This window comes from Porites lutea, chromosome 5 (assembly GCF_958299795.1).
Source record: "Porites lutea chromosome 5, jaPorLute2.1, whole genome shotgun sequence".
In the NCBI taxonomy this organism is placed as follows: Eukaryota; Metazoa; Cnidaria; class Anthozoa; order Scleractinia; family Poritidae; genus Porites; species Porites lutea.
In genome coordinates this window covers 7,438,821-7,457,273 of record NC_133205.1, presented here as the reverse complement: position 1 = coordinate 7,457,273, position 18,453 = coordinate 7,438,821, and the positions used below count along the sequence as shown (strand labels likewise).

The following is an 18,453-nucleotide window of genomic DNA, read 5'->3' as shown; positions in this document are numbered from 1 at the left end:
AGAGGCCTCTATTCCCTGGCATTCGGCGGGCGTAGGCAGGGCTCGAAAAAAGTCCCGTCCGGTAGTCTGGGACAAGTAGATTTTCTAGCAGGGCATTGAAGTAACGGATTACTATACGTTTCTGGGAAGCTGCCCACCTACCCCTCCCCTAAGCTAACATTAACTTAGGGCAAAATGATGGCTTAGGGGAGGGGTAGGTGGGTAGTTTCCCAGAAACGTATCATGATTTGCCCAATGGGCAAGGGTCCAGAAAAGTGATTCTCTCAACATAATAAATAACTAAGACGAGCCGGGCAAGAAGTGGCCGCGAGCAAGCAAAATGTGAGAGCTGCCTGCTCAAAAGATAAGCTCAAATTAGGTTTTTTCGAGCCCTGATGAGGAAAAGACACTCTCCCTCCCGCCTGCCGAATACCAGGTAAAAGAGTCCTCTGCTAGCAGGGAAGTCTAATACTGTACATGCACTTGAGTACAACTATGAGGGAGGATTCTTATAGTTCACTTTTAAACCAGTTGACCGTTCGGTTTGTCCTAAACCCTATTATGTTTGAATCACCAAGATATACCGCATTTCCACTTTGCAAGTGGGATGTATGTGATCTGATAACCATCTCATGGGGGACTTAAATTTAAAGCGTATTCTTGAAAAACGCATGTTCCAATGCCTCGGCAGCAGTAATTCGGGTGTGTGGATTCAAGTCTAGGCATCGTTCTAGTAGTTCATAAGCTGAATCCTCAATTGCCCAGCAGCAAGTACAACAGGAGCAGGCGCACTTGCTTCCGTCGAGATGAACGCACCTCGCATTGTCCGATTGTTCAACAGTCGCATCCGAAAGTTCCCGAGTCACATCCGAATGATCACGAGATGCATCCGTACGTTGTCGAGTTTCCTCAGATAGTTCCCCCTCAGTTGGAATTGATACACAGCAAAGAGGGTTTCGTTTCTGACACATCGTGCATCGTTGATGCCAAGAACTTGAAACGATAGGTGCTTCAGTGTGGGAGGCACGTGGCGATCTTGTTTTGCGCTTAAATCTTTTTGATGGGACGTCAGCCTGCTCTCTGTCGCCGCGAGTTGGCTGCCGCACACAACATTTCACGGTGGGCTTTTTGCTTGCCCCTCTCCTTAGCTTTGTGCAAAGTATTTTAAGATTTCCAGATGGGCAATCTGCGTTAAAATTGAGGTCCTTGCCTGTGAAAGGTAAGGTGCAAGTAAATTATTAGAAGATTGCCACAACACATGTGCAGTATGCGGACAAAAACAAAATAAAACAAACTTTACCTGGAGTTCATGGAAAATATCGATACACCACATACCAGCGCTGCACCGTTATCGCAGAGGTCAGGGTTGGAATCCCAGCAAGCCTGGATTTTTTCAGGCTTTCTTTTCGCAACTGCATAAGTTGCGTCATTAACTGCGATGATCTTCTTTCCATTTATTTCTTCAATTAGCGGTTCCAAAATAATTTTTATAAAATTCATATATTTATCATTTCATACCACATTATGGTAATTGGGAAAGAGGCCCAAAAGTCATCTCGTCCACGCCCTGTATTTTTTTCAAAAGGGTTGGATTTGACGTTTATTACATTTGGCTGCGTAAACAGTCCGGGTAAAAACTGTTAATCCGCCGTTTATAAATACCTAAAAAGCTTTCCTTGCTTTGTATGCGAAGACACGGAGAAAATCTTACCATACCGACGAAAAACCATTCCCGGACAACTATTTATTAAGGATGTTTCCATTCATTCATAGAGTTAAAACCATAAAATCAGTGCACGGATCGGTCGATTTTATACGCGTTGCTGGAGGCGGAAGAGTGCCTACAGATGATTTTTTTTTAACCCTGATTTTAGTCAATTATGGGTTTTAATAATTTTAATTTGCACCTGTCTTATAGAAAAGTGCGTTCTTTTCCAGTTGAATCGATTTACCTTTCGAAATAAAGTTAAAACTATGTTAAGAAAAAAGTAAATTCATAATTGTGTATTTTAAACTTGAACGTTCTCGATGGTAAAAGAAAGAACAGGGCAGTTTTCTAGCACCTCCAGTGACCCTTGGCCAGTTACTTTCACCACAAAGCACCCGCTGGATTTTGAGAGTTCCAATCTTTTGGGCTTCTAAATTTGTTTCTAGAACTTAGCCTCGTAAAAGGGTAAGATTTATGAAGCTTACCTAACTTGAAAGCTGCTTTAGCTGCCTCACCAGTTCCACACAGAGTCATGATTTGAGCCAAGCTTGTCAGGTCATCATAAGCTTTAAAGAATGGGTACCTTCCACTGAGTATAGAGAGAAAGATGACTCCTGCTGACCACATGTCCACAGCAGGAGACTGCTGAGGGTACTTGAGAAGGACCTCTGGGGACCGAAATCCTGGTGTGCCTGCTCGAGGAGTATTCTGATGGCCCCTGGATAAAATTAAGAAACAAAACATCAATTATGTACATGACATCAAAAGGAACAACAAGAACAATGTGGTTATGGGTAACAACTTTTTTGTACACTGAGAATGAAGAAATATTTTTAATGCCCCTGCACTTTAATCTGATAAAAAGCTGTTCAAGGGCAGGTGCGAACAGATTTATTTTAGATAAAAACAATGGCAACTGCTGAGAATGGATTCCCACAACCTGAAGCTAGAAGGGGTCACCTCTTGTGGTATATAAATAAGTAAATTCTGCAGAAAAAATAAACGAAATAGATAGGACAAATTACATCATTCTTTTACTTAATTAAAATTAATGAATCTTAAAGCTGTTATCTGGGTCACTTCAATAACAACAATGAACTGTCTAAAGTATTTGTTGTTATAGCAATAACATTGTGTGTTTTTAAACAAAATGTTTTGTCCAGAGTTTATAAGATGTAGGGAGACCATTACGATTCAAGCAAAAGCAAAAAGAGAGAATATCGTGTAGTGCTCGCTGTGTAGAGCGTTGAACCTATGATAAAGGTTCAGGGTGCCCAGCATACAAGTTAGTGCACAAACTTTGATCCACCTGCCCTCCACATTAGAGCACAAACCCGTCATTTAGGCAGAATTATACAAAAACTGACAGCAGAGACCTTTAGATTCTATGACGAGAATAACTACATGAACAAGAATTTCTCAATATTGCGTATTGCTCACGCAGCTGCTTAAGCCAGCATCATTTTGGCGCGAAAATGAGTTAACAAAATGTTACAAGTTTTATCAATTTGCGATTGGGAGAGGGCTTGATCTCCTTTAATAAAGATGACAGTGCTAACTTTTCTGGTGAATCAAAAGTAGTATGAAGCTTTCCCAGGTATCTATTTGAGTCAAACCTCATACTCGTGGTCGTCCTCTAATCTAAAGCTCGATCTCTAATGTGAGTTTGCCTAAGAGAGACAAGGTTATCACAGCCTACCTTGCCATACAGATGGTGCACACATCTTTAGGACCATGTCTCAGTGGACACAATACCTGGGCCTGTTTAAATGCATCTTTAGAGTTTGCCTTCTCATCAGAGGTGCGCCTTAACTTTGATGTTGCAGTCTTTGAAGGGACTTTAAAGTCCTTGGATTGGTGTGTGAATTGCCAATTAGCTGAGTTTACACAACGCGGCTTGAGGATGCGTTCTTCACCAACTTTGCCTCCCGTCTGGTCTTTATTTTCATTTTGAGGAGACAAGCGTGAGCTTCGACGTCTCGGTTGGGAAGTAGTTTTAGGAGATTGTAGGGTCCTTTTTTGTTTCTTCAGTTCCTTAGGAGAATCTGGAATACATGTAAGAGTTCAAATATAAGTTGTGTTAATCACTTGCACTGTAACATTGCCTGTTAAAGAGAATCAGGGAGGTGCATGTCATGGGCATTAGATCATATACCCATGTATTTTGCGCTATATAAATAATAAAGTTATGTTATGTTATGGATCTTTTACAATAGTGCTGTTAAAAGTTACTAATAAAAGCTACGTGTATTTTCTGCCCACTCTGTCCAAAAAACAACATAAATTGGATAAACCAAGTCTAACTTTTATCTGTGTCTCTTCCCCGTTTGTTTTTGCTCTTAGCACTTTCTTATATTAGCTCTTAATTTCCTCATAAACTAGAATTAATAATACTTATTATAGTACAATGTGCAGAAAGAGGCTTTATCTTTATCAGGACCTTCACTACCATTTATTTTTGTACAAAATGTTTCATGATGATGTTTGCAATTGACTTGTAACACCTCTTAGCAAAATGTGGTTATGGATGATGGTGGTGGTGGTGGTGGGGGAGTGGGGGGGGGGGGTTGTGCATGTATTAACAATGTCTAGCTCAGTATAGTGATTTTTTGCTGGAAGTACCCCCATCTGGGAGTGCTTTTTATATTTCATTTTCTTCAGGTGATGTGTATCAAAGTTACCTTTTAAGGCAAACAAGCAATATGCTAATCAAGGATCACAGGGGCGATGAGTGATGGAAAGCATTTTGGAATTCAGTGAGCAATGCAAGCCCTTTTACATCTAAATAAATGCGATGAATGACTATAAACTCACCAAGAAGAGAATTGTTGCTGCCAGGGACTTTCATGGCAAGACCAAAATCTACAAGTCGGTATCTAAATCAAATTAAAATCAATCAATCAATCAATCAGTTGAGGAATCTCATTGTGTTGTCTGGAAAAGGGCAGTCAGGCATGAGCTCAAATAATAAACTCTACTTCATGACAACTAAATGTTTTTTTCTGATGCTGCATCTTACTTTAACCTCTGCAGCCTATTTTGAAGACAAATGGTATAATACACACTTAATGTCAGATCCCGAGGGAAACAGTTAGTTTTGTTTTCCCAAGAGTCCTGATGTTTCCCTCGACTTTGTCTCGGAAACATCAGGACTCGAGGGAAAACAAAACTAACTGGTTTCCCGAGGGACCTGACATTAAGTGTTTTGTTATATATCTAGCCTTTCACTTCAACAGCATCAAAAGAATAACTGGAGCGAACCAAAACAGTCAACTACGTACTTATAACAACACAAATTTAATTTTTAAAACCACTAAATGAATGATTTACAAAGTACTTTCCTAATATTATCTGCATCTTTTTTTTTCCACTAGCTGCTGTTTCTCTTCTGGGATGACTTTAAAAATCGTTGCTTTTTAGCTCGAGGCTTCGTGTTTGTGTTCATTCACAAAAGAGAAAATTGGCAGTGTTTTTCCTGCCTTCTGTCACACCACTTTCAACCATGCTTTGATCACGTGCTGTAATGTAGCCCGAGCAGGGTACATTGCTTAATGTATCACCATCGCGATACGTTTGATTTTAGTGAAGGCCACGTGACCAAGAATCAACCAATGGCAGTCCCTGTTTAGTTGAGTGAAATTCTATAACAACAACTATTGAACCACAGAAGACATCCATGTACATGTGGGAATCTCACCTTCCTGTTTCTCTGGAGTACAAAAAATTGCTTGGTTTTACATCTCTGTGGATTACATTGAACGAATGTACTCTTTTTAAGGCAATAAAAAGGTTCTTCATGTATTCTTTGATTTCACAGACGCTCATTTCCAAGAAGTATTCCTGACAAAGCAAGTAATAAAATTAATATTTCTTTAATAGCTATACTATAGAGAGGCAAACTTCAATAAAGAGTGGTTTTACTGATGCCAGAGTTGAACATCTTATCCATTTTGCCATCATTATCGAGAAACAATGATGTGATGATGACAAGATTACTGGGCAACCATAAAATGGAACGAGAAATTTGAATGGTGACATATGGGAATTAATAGGCAATAATGAATGTAATCTCTTAAAACTTCAGTGGAGGCAGGTGAAAATTTATTATGTTTTGGCTGCCACTAATCAGTTGCAGCAACTCATGTCAATTATTACAATTACCTGAAATTTTTGATGGGGAAAATAAGGCAGGACAAATACCATACTATCATTGCATCTAAGAGTTGATTCAACTCCAATAACATTGTCAGTGCCCCTAAAAATAACAACATAATGAATCAGAATTATAACTTTCTACATGTAAAATACCACAGGCAATGGAAGTACATGTAATGACTTGTGTAATGTCTCTAATTTCCAGAGAAAATGTCCTCTCAGCTACCACCAGGTAACCAGTACATTGTACAGGTTTATACCTCTTAGGTGCTTGTTACTCTTGAACCTGTCTTCACGGAAAGATCACTGCGACACTTGATATTTCAACAGGGGCACCCAATGACTGTTTTCTGTAGAATAATGCAACTGTTTGGAGAAGCAAATACTGCCTCAAATTTTCTATTGCTTGAGGCTACAAATTTCTACATGACTGTTCCATTCATGCACATTTTTCAAGACATATGTAATAATTTCCCTACGATTTTCTGAGGCTCAATATTCCACATTTCACTCCCCAAGTGATGCTGTTTTTCAAAGAAAAAGGAAACCTAAAATTTTTGGATTCAAAAATGTGATTGAGAGAGCAATCAGAAAAATTCTCACTTTCATAAAAGGATAAATTGCATCTAAAATTTTTGGGAAAATAATTCTGAAGCCCTTGTAATTTTGAAAACCCTAGGATAACTGAACAGATACAAATTTTATAGCGCCCTTTAGAATGTATTTTCTAGAGTTCTAAAACTACTCTGGATAGCCTAAAAAGTGTTTTCAACAGACTTAGGGGGAAATCATTGTTTGGTGCCCCTGATTTCAAGGCTAGGCTTCAATCTTTTCGGCTCTGGGCTGAAGCAACAACTCCAAAGCTAATCACAAGGTGACCCATCAGTAATATATTTTTTTAGATATCAGACAGTTTGTGCAAGTTTTCTTTGCAGCACTCGTGTGGAGAAAACCAATAAGATTAAGCCTTTAAGAGTACACTGAGGAAGAGCCTTGAACTGTCAAACTGATATACCTGTTTTAGGTAAAATCAAATTCTGTTCTGAGGTTTAACTAGAGTTTCCTTTGTCTCCTTTGAATAAATTAGGATAAGGAACAATGGAAATTCTGAATCAAACTATGTTAAAATTATAGTGATTTAACTTGAGATTGATTACCCAGGACTGTCAATGTACCTTACCCAATATCTTGAAGACATTTCAATTCATTTTGAACTCTTCCAGGACCGCTAGTTGGAATAATGTGCTTTAAAGCACACAGAACATCTGGTAATGTATTCATTCTAGCCAAGTAAACATTGCTAAAAGTACCTGCAAAGGAAACCAGAGAGTGATTATTAGAGGCATTTGTTTCTAATATTGATTGTTGATGTAATTACACTGTAATATAATTCACAGTATAAATAATTTTCCGATATAGTCCAATATGCAAAGGAGACAAGCATGGTATGTACTATCAATGAGCAACACAGGTAAAGCCGGCCAAGCAAAGTAAGCAGACCCAGATGGGGAGGTAACCAATAGCAGCCTTATATAACATGGGTAGTAGATAACCCCACTTATATGGGACCTCTCATACTGAGGATACTCAAACGAGATACATGTTTAACCTAAAGAGACCTACTGTACCAGATAGAAACCATTAGCTAGTGTAGGTGGGAGGATGGGACAGCACTTCACATGAGGCAAAGACAAAAATATATAGCTAAACATTTGTATCCATAGACGCAATAGAGCGATGAGCAATGCCAGTGCTTGCCGTGGAATGTAGAAGCGTACCATGCTAGGAAATCTTTCTTTCCCTTGCTCAATTTAAGCAGACTTTAAAAAGACTGTGCATGAATCAATACAATCCTTGTAGAGCATGTGCTGCTTGATGATGGGATACAGTTTCAAACCCAGGCCTAGCAGCCTTGGGCTTTAGTAGAGCATGACTCAGGGTTCATACCCTTTTTTGAACAAAAAATTCAAGGACAAGGTTTTAGCCAAGGTTTTAGCCAAACTGAAGAGGTTTGAATAAACGAAACTTGTCTTAAGGCTAAAATAAAGACTAGTGCGTGAAAGACTATTCGTAAAACTCCGTACAATAGTTATGAGGATTAAATTCAAGGACCTTTCAAGGACTTTCAAGGACACATTTCCCATTATTCAAGGACTCCGTTCAGTGCTAAAAAGAAGCCTTGAGTCTACGTCTTTTTTACCTCTTTCACAATTATTATGACCAATATTATCCTGAAGGTCTTTCGTGTGTTTGCTGGGTTGGATAAAGTTAGCACTGAAATTCAAGGACTTTCCAGTGCCAACTGTAATTTTCAAGGACTTTCAAGGTGCATGCAAACCCTGGTGACTGTCGGTTTATCAATAAATGGATGCTACACTCAAACAACTAGTTTCATGATAGGGAACAAGATTGACTAATCAAGAAGTTCAGGCAATGACGACTTTGCATTTGCTGTGATTCAGGAACAGCCTTCTTTTCTCCTACTCAGCCAAGATAATAAAAAGAGGCTCTGCTTGCAGAGTAGGAGTACAATAAATGGTGGTAGGGTTAGTAAATTAAATACAGTTTCCCCATAAGCTTACCTTCTCCAACTTTGGACACTATTGTGAACATGTCTTGCAGTTCAGGGATATTTTCCAGAAGTTCCCCTGCTTTGCTATCTCCAAATCCTGTTCAAAAAATCAGAAAATGCATTAATTCACAATAAAGTAAAGATTTAGTTTTCTGAGTCATTGTGCTCCACGGCCTGCTGGTCTGGACACTGAAAGTTTACATCCTGGTTTCAATACATGCTACCACTGGCAAACTTCTTCCGAGACAACACATGCCTTTACAACATAAAGCCCATGGCAAGGAATATTGACACTGATTTGTGTTCTTTGAGTCAGTCCTTTTCTATATCTCGCTACCTTTAAACTATAATGACCACTCTTTCAGGTTTTCGATAAATCTTGCACATTTTCTGTTATCATGGTGAATGATTAGATCACAAGGAATGCAAACACAGAAGTGATCATAGCTCTGCGACAACTAGTTGTTATCACAGGATAAGACCGGTGATGGAGGCTCCTTCTGCCTTTTCGGCCTTTCCCCTGTCCCAAGAATCATCACTATCATCATCATCATCAATATTGCTGACTGTCACTCAGTGTTTGAGACAGGCCCCATGTGTGACAATTCTGCCCAATCAGTCAACAGGCTAGACCCTCCCCCTGCATCTTCCACACCCAACCGTATTAGGGTCTATTAAGTCCCAATTTGCGGATGCATATGTAATGAAACTGAGAGAACTATTAAAGGGGAAATTAGTATCTAAAACCTACCACCGAAAAGGGCAAGTCCAAGATATTTGTACATTGCAAAGGGGCTATTTAAACAGTTTACTCTGAACTGTCAACTATTTACAATTCGACCAAAGTAAAAAGGTGATCTGGTAATTATTAGACCTTCGCTCTATTCCAAAGTTTATTTGAACACTGGTCTGATACATACATTACCATATACATAAACTCTTATAAACAAATATTAAACTGCGACAACACAAGTTTATCCTCGTCGCGTATCGAAGGCAAATGTAGCTTTTGTTAAAACGCTAATGTACATGTGTAATAAAGTTTGCATGCTTTTGTTCTTAGCAGTAGCGTCTTGGACCTTACCGTCTGCAACTTTAGGCGTCGAATGCGGTGAAATTCGCTTTCGTTTTCTCTTCTGAGACGGCGAGCAACCTTCGGCTTGTGCGGGCGTCTTGATGGATGCGGAATTCGTGTTTTCGTCTTCGGATGAACCGTGTATGCTTTCGGAGTATTCTACGCCAATACTCGCTTCAGTGCGGCACTCTTCCATTGCCATCTTCTTTACGTAAAGCAATTATCAACAAGTTCTATAAATTCCGCGAAAAACTGACGATTTTGAGGGGAAAAATAAGACACTACACGGGAAACTTTTACATATTGTGCAAAATGAAAACCACGAACTGGACGCCGAGGGATTTACTATTCCCGCCAATTCTCCTCGAGTTGAATTGTGGGAAGCGAACAAATTAAACCTAAGGAGGGGAGGGTTTTAATGAATGGGTGTTGCAATTTTTTTTTAGCAAGATACCTTTAGTGATACTTGTGAAATGAGATTTATTCCATCATTTTTTAATTCAAAACACCTAAAGAGTAGGTCTACATTGTCAGTTAAACTAAACAGCAAAAATGAAATTTTTTTTTTTTCACGGCCAAGCGAGCTCACGGGGAAACAATTTGCCAGCGTGGCTATCCATGTAAAAGTGATATTGATTGGTTTGTTCTAATTTGACCAATGAGATTCCTTGTTTTATCCAAGGTTGCCTGGTGGAAAGTTTAAGAAACGAAATAAATTTCGACGAAGTTGTTCCTCCTTGGTAGATTTAGAATTTGTAAACGATCAGATGTTAACGTTTTGATAATCATTGCGATACCTGGACGTGCTGGGACGTTCTTCGTGTTTAAGAGTTGTCCATAATGTAACCAGCTAAAGCAAACACGTCTTGGATGTCGGAACGATCGACGAGGATGTTTGCATACTGGACTCTAGACCTTTATACTGGAAGCAGTGCATTGTTTTGTTTACAAAAGGAAAGGTTTATTTCCGCTACTGACGAACTTTCCTAAACATATCTGAAGGCGCAGGTGTCGATTTGAGTTTTAAAGCATGCTTGAAAGTTACATCACCCCGCTGTTGATGAGCTATGTCGACAAGTACATCAAGAATCTAAAGCCTTCAGACCTCAGTTTGTCACTTTGGGGCGGAGATGTTGTTCTTTACAACTTGGAGCTAAGGCTTGATGTGCTAGAAAAGGTAAGAAAAATACCGCTTTTTAAAAATATTTTGTTGGACAACTTTTGCGACGTTCTCAAATGTTAACAACGTGTTGCCCTACAACAGAAACAAGTTGAGCTTTGAAGAGTGGGGGGGTTTTGAGTAAAAGTCACGAGATATACATGTCTGTCGACTTTCAAGAGAGCAGTGGTTGAGACATTTCTGCGTAGTTATTTTTCATTATTATTTTACTTAATTGTCTGCAGGAATCCGGATCAGTGACTGGGTTTTGCTAAAAGTAGGCTCGTGGCCCGCGGCCCATGGCCCGCAGTGGCCCGGCGGCCGGAAGGCCCAGCGGCTTGCGGCCCACAGCCCGTGACGGCCCGGCGGCCTAGAGCGGCCCAGAGGCCCAGTTGCCCAGCGGCCCAGCAGCCCGCAGGTCCAGTCCTGATTTTCCACAGTATTTTTGTCCAGTGGTAACACAGGCGGCCCAAACTCACGTTGCGAGGGAAGGGTGTAATGTAATTTACATAACATAGGTGACGCGCCGGTGTCGTGTTACAGGCGACCGTTGAAAATATAAGAGACTTTGTATGAGAAATATATTACTGAGATCTGCGCACGCTAAATAACGCAAAACCTTACTTTTTCTTAAATGAATTGAATAGAAAGACTTACCTGCACTGTATTCCACTGCGTTTTGGTGTATGTTTGTCGTTTTAATGTTTTTTTTGGCTTTATTGCGTAACCACTGTTACTCCTTTCATAGAACGAAGTGAAGGCTGGTCACTTCGATCTGTCGGGGCCTGGACCAGTCGCAACAAGAATGCCGTTTTTTCCGCCGAAATCCAAATCCGCTGCAAATTTTTCAGCTCTGGCCTAAGAGGGAAACCTCTTCTTCCTGTCTGGGAGATCGGCTCGAAAAAAGATCCATAATTTCCCCATTAAATCGAGCCATTTGTGCCGGACTTCGAGGCACGTCTGGCTTTCGTCCAGTACCTGTGACCACTGTTGCGCCTACTAACTAATTTAGATTATGACAATTAGAACTTACACGACGGGTGACAGGGCGGAAATGACACGTCAACTAGGCTCTTGCACTGTGAAAAAGCGAGTGCTTGCACCCGTCGTGTAAGTGCTAATTGTCATAATGCAAAGTAAGGTTCTGCGTTATTTAGCGCGCGCAGATCTCAGTAATGTATTTCTCATACAAAGTCTCATATATTTTCAACGGTCGCCTTTAATGCGACACCGGCGCGTCACCTATGTTATGTAAATTACATTTCACCCTTCCCTCGCAACGTGAGTTTGGGCCACCTGTGGTGGTAAATCCACGTGCATGCACAGATCTGCATCGGGTTTGGGCATGCAAAATGGATGAGGGTGAGTTTGAATTCGTTTACCATTTTAATAATCATTTCAATCCGTTTTGACCCTTTCTTTCGTTGCATGTTGCTAAGTGAAAAATGTTGTCATTCTCTTTTTATTTGTCTGTTTACAGAACCCGATAGAGAGAAAGTACATTTTCAAACGATCTAAGTTATTTTCAAACCTTAGTTTGAAAAACTCTGCCCTGCTCTCCTTGTGGGGTGGGGTTCCTGTAAATAGACCGACATGTCTCTGTATAGAAAAAGATTTGCAGTTCACATATCTCATTACTTATGATTTTTGTTTTCTCTTTCAAAGAGTGGTTTGAAAATAACTTACATTGTGGATAATGAAAGTTCTCTAAAGTATACATTTTTATCCGAACAACATGCAACAAACAAAAACAAGGATTCAAATGATTAAATGATAAAAACATTCAAACTCACCGTCGTCCAATTTGCGCACCCTAACGCGATGCAGATCTGTGCATGCGCGTGGATTTACCGCTGGACAAAAAAACTGGGCCCAATGGCCGGGCAGCCCACGTCCCACAGGGTCGTCGCGGGCTGTGAGACGTGGGTCGCTGGGCCATTGGGCCGTCGCCGACTAGAGGTCACTTGGATCATGGTATATCAAATGTATTGACGAATCTTTTCCCAGGGTGCTTTTGTCACTTCCTTTGATGTGCCATGGTCTCAGTGATCTCGGATCACCGATCTTGATCTGCATCATCATGAAATGCACCTATGATCTTTCACATGTTAAAGGGACACAGTCAGCTATGGGAACTGCTGACCTGGACACTACTTTTGTCAGTTTGAAAACAGTTTACCTCAACCCAAAATCAAATGAACGCGTTGGCTACATGTAGAAATCCGCTTCAATCTTGCCTAGTGTTTTATTCGATCCTCGATCTTTTACAGAAATCCTCTTTTTGAGCAAACTGTAACTCATCCTATGACATTATTTTATCATATTTGGTTAAAAACAGTATCCAAAAGAATGTGAACAGAAGAGGTGAGAAATGTGTAGGCGCCGGGTGGGAGAAATTGCTTTCGTTTACCAAAATAACAAAAGAAATGAATCAATATCATTGGCGAGCAAATAATGGTTATAGGTATTTGGAAAATCGATGGAAAAGGTTACATATGTTTGGAAAATCAAGCTTTCTCGACCTTGAACCTTTGACAATGATTCATGCCGACTCCGTGTCATTTCTTACCTCTACTGATGATCAAATTCAAAAGTATTTGTCGATCTTTGGCTTTTCCTGGACAAATCCATCGGTGAATTCTCAATGGTATATAAAAAATGTGTGCTCTGATGTGGCTTAGGGTCTATAATCATGATTTGGGCTTGTAACTAGTTCAACTCTACAAGGTTTGTTTAGAGTATTCCGGATATGCTTCTCACTTTCTGTTTCACGTGCGTGTCTTGTGACATGCAAATCAGATAAGAAATGGTATCTAATGTGCATGTGCATCAGCTGACTGTGTCCTTTTAAATTCTGGATTGTTATTGCTTTTTGCCGTAAATTCATTTTGATCTGTATTGATAGATCTTTTCTTACATTGTAATCATCTATGATTATCTTCCAGGAATTAATGCTGCCCATAACTTTTCTAAGTGGAAAGATTCATAAGCTTCAGATTCACATACCATGGACAAAACTTGGTTCAGAGCCAGTAGAGATTACAATCAACACATTAGAGTGTATTGTACAATTGCGATATCCAGATCATAGTCCTGGTGACACATCAAATACAGTCTCAGAATCACAAACAACTGGTGAAACACAAAATGAAGGCCTGGAGAATGCGTTAGGGGGTAAAGAAGAAGCTCCACCTTCTGGATATGTTCAGAGTCTTGTTAATCGAGTCATAAACAATGTCTCAATTCATGTCCACAATGTTATCGTAAAATACCTTGAGGATGATATTGTGTTGTCACTCAACATCAAGTCTGCGGAAACGTTCAGCGTCAATAGCAACTGGGAGAAAGCTTTTGTTGATGTAGTAGCTCCAGATTTTTTGCTCCAGAAAGTTTGCAATATCTCTGATCTAACAGTTTGTCTTGATAAGAGAACTTCCAGCGGGAAAATTGAACTTTACCAAGACCCGCTGTTGTACAAGTGTGGCTTGAGTTGTCGAATGCTTTTGAAGTATGACAGCCTCTTGAGACCACTTGAAACAAAACTTAATGTTTATTGTGAATCTGTGGACATATCACTGACTGATCAGCAGCTTCCAATGTTCATGAGACTGGTAACATTATGTGTCAGTCTTTATTATGGAAGTCTGGATTTACCAGGTTGTAATTACAAACCACACCCTGCAAGAAGAATTGTTGAACAACAGGCTGCTCCTAATTCAAATCCCAGTTTGTCATCACAGGCTCAAGAGGGCAATGTCCAAACACCCATTCAAACCAAACCAGATGAAAATGAAGACTGGGTAAACTGGATGTGGTCATTAGTACCAAATCTTGCTGATGAACAGTCTATGCAACTAGCTAACACCCCTCCACCTATGCCTTTGTTTATATTTGGACTATATGTGAGTCACATAACAGTCACTATCAAGCTTACTGGTAGAGTCACTGAGGGCAATTTTTTTAGAGGGCAGCGATTTGAATTTAAGCCAGTTTTGAGTTTTGAGCTTTCAGGGACAGCAGCAGAGATTGTGATGAAAGGTGATGACTTCTTTGACACTCAGCTTGGGGTGTCGTCCATCGCGGGGTGGAGTATTGGGGACTGTGTTTGTGGAAATTTGGATAACACACTTACAACAATTGATAACACTGAGGTGGAGGAAAAGGTAAGTCTTAAATCAGCTACAATCTTGGACAAAACTGTTGAGAAAATTGTATACTTGGACAGCTTTTTTTAAAATATCGTAGCTGTACCGGTTCTTCCCTCTCCCCCTCCCCCTGAAAGCAATGTTGTTATGTATTCAAAAGAAAGCCTGATGCCTGGGCGTTTGTGGGAAGCAACATTGAATTGGGGGAAGGGGTTTTCTTCCCTCAAATGCGTTGTTTTGCAAATAGTTTTGTTGCGGAGGAAAGTGGACATGATGGGGAAACTTTCTCAAGTAGTTTTGTCCGGGATTGTATTTGACTGGGAAAGGCAATTTGCAGCCTTTCACACAGCCAAATAAGCCTGTTCTTTATAAATGTAGTACATTTCAAAGAAAAGTAGATAATTAATGCAAAATGAGTGAAAACAGAGGCATTTATGACAAGAAAATCAATTGGTATGTCTTACTTGATTGGAGTGGTCAGTCAACTGACGTTTGTGAAGTTCATTTTCCATGCATGGTTTTTACGCGCGCTTTGAGTGAAGAGCAGTGGGCATACATTGCGTTTTTGGAGGACGAAAAGGACGTTTCCGTCAAGCAGATTAGCCAGAAAACGGGAATTTCACCCACTTTGATTCGATCAACAAATAACACATGAAACTTTTGCTGAATTTTCAGAGCCGCGTGACCTGACAACTTTGAACAATTTTCCCATCGCCGAAATAGTCAATGGGCAAGCACTTGCAATGAATAAAAGCATCAGATGGAGAGAGGATTAAATATTTACAAAAGCTGCATTTTTACTTTTCACATTTGAATGTTTACTTTTGAAATTGTAGCGATATCCAGTCCAAAGAAACACACTGTGAACTCTAGAAATGTCACGCGCTATAACGTGACAAGATGTACTATTGCGTGACCTGTAAAAGTAGACGTTTTGTCTTCGGGTTACATATGACTGGAAAAATTATGACCTAAATTGATAATTTGTAAACCAAGGCATGATAAAAGTTGCCATAGTTCACTTCTAATCTTTTTCTCTCCACAATACGATTAATACGATTAACAGGACATTTTTGAGCGGCTGCGAAGATTAGCAACGGTTAACAACGATTAACAGGGAAGTTTAATAAGAATCAGAAGGTCATTCTCTATTGAAAACGAAATCGTGTTAACCGTTTCAGTGCTTTGTTAATCATAATATTATTCTATCCATGGAATTATCACAAAAAGTTAACCGACTTTTAACAAACAAAGTTTCTGTAACACCCATAGTTTAACCAATTATAAGCTCTGGGAAGCAATTTCCACGTGACGGGAAACGGTTCCATATCGGATTGACTATTATGTCCCTAAATAAACAATACAAACTCCTTTTCTTCGAAGAGAACCGTCATACAAGTCTTGTTCAGACTCTTCTGAAAAAGATAAATTACTTTTCAGATTTTCCGAGCCTTCCATTGCGGAACTACAGGAAAATATGTAACAATTAGCATGCGTTGTACGGCTATTGCGAAATCTGACTGTTTTGAAGAGGGTGCTGCAAAAAAACGTATATGAGGTCGTGCTTTACTATGAGAAGATGGTCTGGCGTGAAACTTTGTGCTCAAAACAGCTTCTGTAAAGTGCTTTTTATTAGCATGTTTTTGTTTTGTCCTTGCATATATTCTTGTGAGAAAACGTGAATCACCTTGTACACAATCTTGGACAAAACTGTTGAGAAAATTGTATACTTGGACAGCTTTTTTTAAAATATCGTAGCTGTACCGGTTCTTCCCTCTCCCCCTCCCCCTGAAAGCAGTGTTGTTATGTATTCAAAAGAAAGCCTGATGCCTGGGCGTTTGTGGGAAGCAACATTGAATTGGGGGAAGGGGTTTTCTTCCCGCAAATGTGTCGTTTTGGAAATAGTTTTGTTGCGGAGGAAAGTGGACATGATGGGGAAAACTTTCTCAAGTAGTTTTGTCCGGGATTGTAGAAAAAGGATTTTTTATTTATTTTCCTTTTCCAGTGTTTATATTCACCTTTATGTGATATCATAGTCTTGCCCAAGACTTTTTTGAGCAATGGTTAGTGCAAGAAAGTTTTCCCTCCAGACTGATGACCCTACCAACATGGACTTTTGGATAGAGTGATACTGTATGTTCTAGATTGCAGAAAGTGACTTTTATTGCTTTGAGGATATGCACTTTTGCCTTAGGTAAATTTTAGAAATTACATACTTTTAACAGAAAAAAACGTACTGGTATTAATTAAGATTCATTTGATCCTCTTTGCACAATTTCTTTTTTTTTAATTTAAGGACGTAATTCAGAAACAGCTTACCTGAAAGGTTTATTTTGATGTTTTGTCTTACTGTAATTTCTTTTCCTGCAGGAAGAAATGTTTCTCAACATCACAACTCCAAAACATGATCCCTTGGATTCGTCTGGATTCTTGAGAGGTTCTCACTTTGACAATGTTGAACAATCTTCCTTTGAAGTTCCTGAACTCACATTTAATGCAGAAGAATTCCTCAAGCTTCACAATGAAACCCTAGCTTTAAGAAGATATGGAGCCTTTTTCCTTGACTACCTGTACACAATGGACATTGAACCTGAAAAAGATCCAGACAGGGACAGCAAAGATGGAGTGAGGGAGTTAGAGGTTGTGGGTGAAATACGACTGGTGAAAGAATTCTCTTTTAAACGAATTATACTGGGTCCAACACATGTACAAGTGTCATCAAGCATGTTGCATAGAATAGAACTTGTCAGCAAGTTGGCATTTGAAGATATTGTGCCCAGGAAAGGTGCGAATGTATTAAAATTTTATGTTACAAAGTTTGAAGCAAAATGATCTTTGCATATGTGCACAAAATGGAAAACATCTTGAAGCCATGTAATTAACAGTATACATAAGTACCTTAATTTAATTAAGAACGTTAGCCTTGTTAGAGTCATCATATAATGGCACAACTTTGACCCACAACCACCAAAGGAAAATTTAAATTTTCTCTTCAGTTTAGGGCAGTGGGGTATCTGCCTCTGGTATGGATGTGCCTGACAATTACATTTGAGGGTTTGAGCCGTGTTTGACGACACCTTCCAAATTCTGCAGTCTTTTGGCACCATTGATGCAAGTTTTCATAAAAATTGATTGTTGCTGCTTAAGAAGAAGCCTGTATATTACAAATTTCAAAGATTTCATAATTATGTCTGAACTGTGGCAGAAATACAGGAAACACAAGAAAGATCATCAAGCTTATTATTAATGTTATGTTAATGTTTCAGTAATATTTACCATTTCAGAGAAAACTGAGCCATTTTATGATGAGTTTATTGAGAAACAGCTTCTGGCGGGCAATATCCCCAGTCGTAATATGAACATTACAGTGGTGTCTGTAACTGTTACCTTGCCAGCTGCTGATCATGGAAAGATGCCACCAGCTGGTCATGTGATGCAAACAAGTAGTTCCACTGAGCTGCATGCCGTTTCATCACAGTTATCACTACAAAGCATCCAAGAGCAAGAAGTATGTTTTCCTTGCTTTGTCTTAATAGTGTATCAGTGTTCGTTTGTTCCTTCATTCAGTCATTCATTAACTCACTCCCTCACTTACTCACTCACTCACTTAAGCATTTATTAATTCATTCATTTACTCATCCAGCCATCCATTGATATGTC

General features: G+C 39.5%; 2 protein-coding genes across 2 annotated transcripts in view; one reads left to right on the top strand and one right to left on the bottom strand.

The window, feature by feature from the left end:
• Window positions 1-315: 315 nt before the first annotated feature.
• Window positions 316-9,813, bottom strand: LOC140937547 (cell division cycle 7-related protein kinase-like). The gene is made up of 9 exons (XM_073387107.1): window positions 9,499-9,813; window positions 8,425-8,511; window positions 7,023-7,152; window positions 5,849-5,942; window positions 5,385-5,527; window positions 4,502-4,563; window positions 3,387-3,732; window positions 2,173-2,405; window positions 316-1,189 (listed from the first exon to the last, which is right to left on the bottom strand). Exons 1-9 carry the CDS (start codon window positions 9,689-9,691, stop codon window positions 627-629), a joined length of 1,851 nt encoding a protein of 616 aa, XP_073243208.1. The 5' UTR covers window positions 9,692-9,813; the 3' UTR covers window positions 316-626.
• A 473-nt stretch (window positions 9,814-10,286) lies between these two features.
• LOC140936373 (intermembrane lipid transfer protein VPS13B-like) overlaps window positions 10,287-18,453 on the top strand; it is a 39,744-nt gene continuing 31,577 nt past the window's right edge. The window contains exons 1-4 of the mRNA XM_073385839.1: window positions 10,287-10,666; window positions 13,594-14,811; window positions 17,164-17,578; window positions 18,078-18,301. Coding sequence (XP_073241940.1) covers window positions 10,520-10,666; window positions 13,594-14,811; window positions 17,164-17,578; window positions 18,078-18,301 — 2,004 coding nt within the window. The 5' untranslated portion in view covers window positions 10,287-10,519. The remainder of the gene's footprint in view (window positions 10,667-13,593; window positions 14,812-17,163; window positions 17,579-18,077; window positions 18,302-18,453) is intronic.